We start from the raw sequence: 8,359 nt of genomic DNA, 5'->3' as shown, positions 1-8,359 counted from the left end.
ACATTAACAATACTGCTGTGACATTATTGTATAATCCTGTATCATTTTCTTACAGAGAGACATTCTGAAAACCATCTCAATTTTTTCCCTCTGAGATTTCCAGTCAGTTTGTCTACTTCTTGTTTGATATCACGGGACACTTTTCCGCACAGTAACGGTGGAGCACCAGGTTCCATGGCACGGTCTACAGGGGAAAAGAAGTGACACAAAAAAATATATTATTGACAGTAAAAAAAAAAAAAAGAGAGACCAACACAAGTCCACATTTAATCAAAATGTGACGAAGTAGATCTTTATTCATATATTTTCTTATGCAGTTTCCGAACCCACCGACTCGATCAATAAGACTTCTGCAACACTGGGCTGAGATGGTAACAACAAACATGGAGTCTAAAGACAAAGAACACAGACATCTTAGAAGTGATTTGAAAGTTTGTGGATACCCTGACTGGGCTTTTGTTAAAACATCCTCAAGGTCAAGCTAAAACAAAGGACCATGGGGCAGAGGAGAGAAGGAGATCACACAGAGTAATATAGTCATCCCATGTGTGTCTGCAGTGTTAGAAAAACTCAGAAGCAATTGTAACATTATATCCCTTTGTCTTTCATGTCCAATACACTAAGACAGAAGCTTGTACATCCAAATGACCCAACACCCAACCCAAAGCCAAGTAATATGATATATGCAGTGCAGTGCAGTGAGGAATGTAAAGATCTGTACATTGTGGAGACAAAACAGACTCTCAACAAGGATGACCTAACATAGGAGGGCAAGTTCTACACCCTAAGGAAAGGTTTAGAACTTACACCCTAAGGAAAGGTATAGGAAAGGTGTAGAAGTCTTATTGATCCAGTGGGTGCATAAGGACAGTGAGGTGCACATTTTGGACAGTGCAGACAGCTGCTATGAAAGAAGCGCAAAAGAGGCAATATATGTCAAACTGGAACTTTGAACAAAATTGCAGAACATGCTGCCCAATTTTCAAGATGTGTTTATAGATCTGCAATATCAAAAAACAGCTGACTCTAGTAAGAGGAAAGCCATAGTCTACTGCTGACAGCACACAGGTTTTGGCAAGATCAGTTTGTGCCTTATTGCCACCAAGATGCATTTGGATTTGCTGAAACCAACAACCTCTGATTACCCAAACAAAACGGATGTACCTATGAAAAGCTAAGGGCCTATTTATAAGGCTATTTCACACCAAACTTTAGGCTAATTATCACAGTTCTCCGAGTTTTCTGAAACTTCTCACTTCTAATGCTTTTTATAGCTTAGACTTCACACTTTGGCTTTGCATGTTTTATACTGACTTTAAAATTTGAATCAACCTGAGTTTAACAGCTTTTTTTCAGTGACTAAGAGAACATAAGCTTTTTTTAAAGCTGGTTCGTGTTACTTCCTGTGATGTTTTAAAGGGACAATTTGGGGCAATCTGAAAAGAATATATAATGAAAAGAACTAAAACCCTGCCCCATAGTACTTTATGGTCATGGTTGGTATAACTAAACCTTCCCACTTTTTTCCCTCCATTGGTCACTTTAGCCTACAGAGCTATTACTCCTTGTCATGACAGTGCACAATTCATCCCGGCAGCAATTTTGTAGCCACAACTTGCTCAGCCATCTGAGAATGCTGAAGTGAGAGGTCAGGGTTTGGTAGCCTGTTCGGATCAGACAGCTGTGTTTGCTCAGTAGGTTCTCTGATGTTCTCATTGGATTGTCTATTTAATACATTACCATCTTTCTCATCCCGTGATGCAGAGACACTTTTACCTAGAAACAGGTGGCCCAGAGTCATGGATGAAGTTTAAAAGGTCATTGCTTGGGGTGCCAGTCACTTTACTCCTTGTTGACAGAGTAAGCCAACCTTTTCTACAACTCTACAGCATATACCGAGGGTTTTACATCTATTTCCTTCAAACATGTCATTATGGCAAAAATGTAGGCGGCTATTTATCTGCTGGTGATGTTCAAATTGCCTCGGGCCATAAACTGGAATCTTGCTGGGCTTCCACCATCTCATCAGAGAGAGCAAATGTTTTACATTTTCACTTTCTGAATGAAGACTTGGTGTGTGGTGCATTTTTCTGTTTAGTAGTAGATAAATTAAACACAATTATAAAAAAATAAATATCACTAATGCACATAAAGTGTTGTTGATGAACAGATATATTTTATATATGTATTTGAGACCATTATGTGTATTCCTACTTTATATACAGTACTGGATAGATAATATATACTTTATTATCTAGCCTGCCTGTGTGAGAAATCACAAAGTTTTAATGTATATTAATGATTTGAGAAAGATAGATAAAAACATAGATAAATAGATAGATAGATAGATAGATAGATAGATAGATAGATAGATAGATAGATAGATAGATAGATAGATAGATGAGTAGACAGACAACTGGATATACAGTCGATATATAATATGACACTTTTCTTATCTGCTCACACTTTATACACTGAAGTAGGCTGCAAATCATTAATCCAGTTTCTCCTTGTTATTTGTGCAAATATAAGCACTGCAGCCATGCCAAAGCAGGAGTGAAGGTGAAACTATAGATGGCAGAGGTCATAACTCCAAAAAGGTGTTTGACTACAGGTGCTACTATGACACTTACCCAACCTCATTACTATTTACAGTGCCTCGCGCTTACAGCACTCAAAGTTAGGTAAGTACTGCCACAGAGAGATTGTACAATGGTAAGCATAGCAGTTGGTCGTATAAGGCATATCATGCAGTTGGATGAGCCAATTCAATTAGGTGCTGAAGAGAGCATTGAGGATGTGCACAGTGCATTACCCGATAGCAAACAATGAAATATCAATGTAATTTTAGTCATATTAGTCAGAATATGATTTGCCACTGGATGCTATAAGTAACTGCATTTTGCAATGCTTTATTGAATAAACACCTTTTTGAGGGATCATGTAATTGTTTTATCAACCTAAAGCTCACACTGCTTACAGTCTGTATGTAATGTTGTTTAAGGGTCTGACTATTAAACATTAATAAATAAATAATAATAATTATTATTATATAAATACTTTTTTTTCTTACTGCTTTATTTTTTACTACTAATTTTTAAAGTTTAGTCATAAATAGATAAAATAAAACATTTTATATACTGTGTACAGTACATTAGAAATCTTTTAAAAATAGTATTACATATAACAACATACAATTCATGTTATAGGCTTCATCTGTGTGTGTTTTGGTTTAACTGTTAGCCACTTGTCATTTTCACATGCAATGTAATATCTAGTCATAATAAAAATTCGGGAACATACCAGTATTACCAATAATTTCTTCCCAAGGGCGGTCTGCCAAGATATTTATTTGTAAGGGTGAAATCAATGGTGTTAGAGACCAGAGGCGAACAGTAGAGTCCCGGGAGCAGGATGCCATAGTAAATGGTCGATTAGGATGGCAGGTTAAACCTACAAGGCAATGTATCACTGGTTAAGGCACACACACAATGAGGCTGATGTGCTAAAGTTGAGAATTATGGGAATATTCACTTCAGTTATCCAAACAAGTGAAAAAGAAATTCATTTTGATCTTCATTCAGATCTACCAAGGCTCTGGCTCCTTTTGCCAACATGTTGACTTTGAATACCCAATCATGTGCCGATGATTTTCACAGGATTAGATAAGTGAAGTGAATATTCACACTAAAATTGAGTGAAGATTCTCAACTCCTTTAGTAAAGCAGCCCAAAAGACATACAGTGAGCAAGCTGGATTGGTATCTGACATTTTGTAGACACTAGTCTCATCTGAGGTGGGAACACACGATTTAAGGTGGTAGACATAACTTTCACCTCACATTTGCCCTTCCATAATCATCAGTTATTGGTTATAACCAACCAATATACCACTAAATGTGCATACCCAAGTAAGTATACCAAATGTGTGATGAATGTTACATCTTACTGTTTCAATAAATCAGTGCTAAGACAGAACAAAATCAGCTGTATACCTAAAGCTAAAAATTTCCAAATAGTATAGTATAAAAATCAACATACCATAGACATCTGCCCCATGGTCATATACAGTATCCAGACACGTCCCGTCCCTTGTATCCCACACTCGAATAGTGTAATCCCAGCTGCCAGATATTAAAAGATATGGGATCTCTGTATTCCACATCAATCCTCGGACTGGAGCTGTGTGGCCACTCAGAACATTTATACAAGCATCTTGTGTATAGTCCCAGATCCTCACAGTTCTAAAAACAATAGTACAGTCTCATTAACACAAAGAGTGCTTTTAAAACGACGTATTCCTTCAACCCACAGTTATGGAAAAGCCAGAGTTTTGAGGTAAGTATATCACATTTGGTGTAATTGTCCTAAACATTGCATAGAGAGTAAGTGACCAGCACACCAAAAGCTTTATCATCAAAACACCTTTATTGACATTGGTTGATCATGAAATCACAGGACAAAAGCGTTGTTTCGGGACCAAACAAGGTCCCTTCATTAGGCAATGTGATAACATGTGTATAATACAAAACAAATATAAACACACCAGTGAAAAACCCAAGAACCAATCAGAGCACCCCTCTTCACCCCTTCTGATCTCAATGTGACATCACATCCCACTCTACTCCTTATGACCTCATTGCGGCATCATATCCCACTCCACCCCTTCTGACCTCATTGTGACATCACATCCCACTCCACCCCTTCTGACCTCATTGCGACATCACATCCCACTCCACCCCTTCTGATCTCAATGGGACATCACATTCCACTCCACCCCTTCTGACCTCATTGCGGCATCATATCCCACTCCACCCCTTCTGATCTCAATGGGACATCACATTCCACTCCACCCCTTCTGACCTCATTGCGGCATCATATCCCACTCCACCCCTTCTGATCTCAATGTGACATCACATCCCACTCCACCCCTTCTGACCTCATTGCGGCATCATATCCCACTCCACCCCTTCTGATCTCATTGCGACATCACATCCCAATCCACCTCTTCTGATCTCAATGTGACATCACATCCCACTCCACCCCTTCTGACCTCATTGCGACATCACATCCCACTCCACCCCTTCTGATCTCAATGGGACATCACATTCCACTCCACCCCTTCTGACCTCATTGCGGCATCATATCCCACTCCACCCCTTCTGATCTCTTTGTGACATCACATCTCACTCCACTCTTTCTGACCTCATTGCGACATCACATCCCACTCCACCCCTTCTGATCTCAATGTGACATCACATCCCACTCTACTCCTTCTGACCTCATTGTGACATCACATCCCACTCCACCCCTTCTGATCTCAATGTGACATCACATCCCACTCTACTCCGTCTGACCTCATTGTGACATCATATTCCACTCCACCCCTTCTGAACCAAGCACGGTAAACAGAAGAATCTTCAGTGCCCGTTATTGTATATAGACAGCGACAACGACCGCATCTGTCTGAATGCCAGAACAATGACTACATCTGACTGAATGCAGTCACCGTCCTGACAACAATTTCTTACTTGGCTCTGTCAATTTTTAAATTTACTTTTTTTTTCAGGTGGTGCATATAGGACCACTCACAGCTTCAATTTTGGGTCATCTAGTAGGAATCAGTTGAAATTCAAGCTGTGCCTAGCATTTGCCTAATCTACTTTTTTCATTACAGATGTTTAACATAGGACACCATGACCTACCCATCATCTGAACCACTGCAGAGGATTCCTTCTCGAAGGGGAGACCAGCGAACATGGAAAACCTTTGCTGTATGTCCAGTAAAAACCTTCAGAGGCTGATCAGAGCTGGTGGCTAAATAATACACTCTTACATTTTTATCCTCACATCCAGTTGCAATCATATCTCTGTAACACAGAAATAAAGTAAACATAACAATAGGTATATATTAAGAGTATTTGACATTGTTTATGATCTATAGGCAGTCTCAGATTTAAGTGTAAATACCATAACCTTGGGTATAGGAGAGCAGGACAGCTATATTGATGTGTACCGACCTACCTACACTGTCCTCCACTGAACTTTTACTAGGTTACTAAATTCAAAGTGACTGCTACACTTAGGCTGAAGCCAGATCTTCTTAACAGTTATTAGGCCAGCTAGTAGTTGATGGCAGTGTTGTGGATTGGAATCTTCTCTTCAATTTTCTCCAGGGTGCCGTACGCCCTGACAGTTCGTGTCTTCGCCGAACACACAAACTGCCGATGTTCCAGTCGTACTCACTTTCGACTCGAACATCAAGCCCATTTCTACTTATCACAAATGACTATCAGGCTTGATCTAACATCAACCATAGCAAAAACTAATACAATTTGTAGCTAGAAATTGTTATATATGTTGGATCTATAGCAAAAATAGGTTCTAAAACAACAATTTGAATACCTAAGTTAATAAAAACAATTCCTGCAATGAAATGCTTAACTAGTTTACACAGCCGGTCTCATAGACGAGACCCATCTCACAGTTTAAGAATCTCTGACTCACTTGTTGTTTTGGCTCCAGTCACATCCAAATACAGCCGCAGGGTGTTTATACTTGTGCAAAACTTTCCCATCAATTGTGCGAATAATGCTGAAACAATTTTTAAAACAAACAGTTCATTTTTTTAATGCATAAACCAAATAACAAGCCCAATTAAATGAGTACATCAAATATATCAGAGTTTCAGTTAAAGCATTTCTAACGTCAAAACCTTTTTATTGTGTTTTGGGGAGAGGAAGTGAGTGTCAGAACCCCTGTCAGTTTTTTTTTGTGTTCCCACTATGGAGACACATTAGGAATTCTCTCCAATCTAATATCCCTTCTTAGGCAGTTTTCATTCTAACAAGTGTTGCCACTGAAAGATTTCCTGCCTATTTCTGTTTTGGTGACAATTGTAGAATTTTTGACTTCCCCTCATTTTCTGTCTTGGTGACAATGGGCATAGAGGGTAAATGTGCCCTGCGGGTACATCTGCAGCAATAAGAAACCTGATAAGGACTCTAACCCTTCCCTACCTTATCCAAAACTAGAAAAAGAGAGTTTAGTTTCAGGTATGCTTTCACTGTAATAAACAACGTGGGTCCTATTTATCCAAAGAAAAAACTCTCAAAGTAATCACCAATATCCATTAAAGGTTTGGAGCAAATTGGTAACTATGACACAATACATTCTATTTGATAGATGTTTTCACTTAAACTCCTTAGCCAAGATCAGTGATTTCCCCCACTCACCAGAATCCATCTCCACTGCATGTGGCAATGCGCTTAGAATCTTTATGGCTCCAAGAGATGCAGAAAATGCCATTTTTTCCATGCTATAAAATTGAAACACAATTAATAACACACAGTGGAATTCAAATATGCTAAAGCTGATCATATAGTAGCAAAATAAGATACTTAGCCTGTTGAGTTGCTGGCTCTCTGTCCGGTCTGGCCATACACTTGAACATATGGTTAAAGCAAGTTGCAGAGCCCAACTGAACCTTTACTTTAACTCAGCTACATACTTTCCAGGTGCATCAAAACAAAAGATGTTTAAAGTGTTAGAGTTTGTTTTTATTATAAAGCAACCACAGCATGAGTAGAAAAGCCTGTCCACTGCCAGCATGTGTCAGGGAACCAAGAAACCAGTCAGAAACTTAAAGTGCAGGTTAAAAAATAAAAGGTGTTTGTGGAAATTAACAAAGAACAAGATGGCAAAAAAGAATGGAGAAATTCCAGGACATCGTCAGTGCCAAGCCAGAGGACAGATGCCAAAGCAGGTAGTATGTTGAACCAGATCAGGGAATACTGAGAGCAGAGTGAACGGAAACAATAGCCAGAGTCAGGAACTAGGAGAGCAGTCAGCCAGAGCCAGGGTCATACACAGAGAACAGGAACAACAGCAGAGCACTTGGTAGCTCTGATCACATACAAGGGCGGAGACTAAATGGACAAGCTGATGGTTAAATAGTGAGCTGGTGTTTGCATCATCACTCTTGGGTGCCAAGGAAGAAAGAACAGTGTTAGACACACTGCAACAGAAGACAGGTTGCAGCTCAACAGGACAAGGAAGGGTAAGGAACCCTGACAGCATACTGTAGACATGGACCCTTGCACTCTGTAGGGAATTAAGGGTTTCTCTGCAGAGTTAGAGCTAGAGCTCTCCAATCAGCAGCAAGCATGAGTTTACTGACTGCAAAGCCATAGGTTTAATCTATTGCAATTACTTGTACTATGTAGTGCTGTAATGTCCAGCAGGCTTGTGTGTGTGGATCTCAGCTGCGGAGTGACTCTGTGGATGGCTCTGAGGGGTCTAACCAGAGGGTTCACGGTTGCACTCTGTATTGAATGAGTGAGGTCGGAACCCCTAGCACA

At 39.6% G+C, this 8,359-nt stretch overlaps 1 protein-coding gene across 1 annotated transcript in view; it reads right to left on the bottom strand.

Moving 5' to 3' along the window:
- Positions 1 to 7,317, bottom strand: part of WDR17 (WD repeat domain 17) — a gene marked incomplete at its 5' end in the record, with an annotated part of 30,175 nt that extends 22,858 nt beyond the window's left edge. Inside the window, 6 exons of the mRNA XM_018573224.1 lie at positions 54 to 184; positions 3,304 to 3,453; positions 4,041 to 4,243; positions 5,705 to 5,869; positions 6,507 to 6,593; positions 7,235 to 7,317. Coding sequence (XP_018428726.1) covers positions 54 to 184; positions 3,304 to 3,453; positions 4,041 to 4,243; positions 5,705 to 5,869; positions 6,507 to 6,593; positions 7,235 to 7,317 — 819 coding nt within the window. The remainder of the gene's footprint in view (positions 1 to 53; positions 185 to 3,303; positions 3,454 to 4,040; positions 4,244 to 5,704; positions 5,870 to 6,506; positions 6,594 to 7,234) is intronic.
- Between the last annotated feature and the right edge of the window lie 1,042 nt (positions 7,318 to 8,359).

This window comes from Nanorana parkeri, unplaced genomic scaffold (genome assembly GCF_000935625.1).
Source record: "Nanorana parkeri isolate BGI_ZX_2015 unplaced genomic scaffold, ASM93562v1 scaffold2282, whole genome shotgun sequence".
Classification (NCBI taxonomy): Eukaryota; Metazoa; Chordata; class Amphibia; order Anura; family Dicroglossidae; genus Nanorana; species Nanorana parkeri.
The sequence above is the reverse complement of the archived record's forward strand: the minus strand, read 5'-3'. Positions and strand labels throughout refer to the sequence as shown.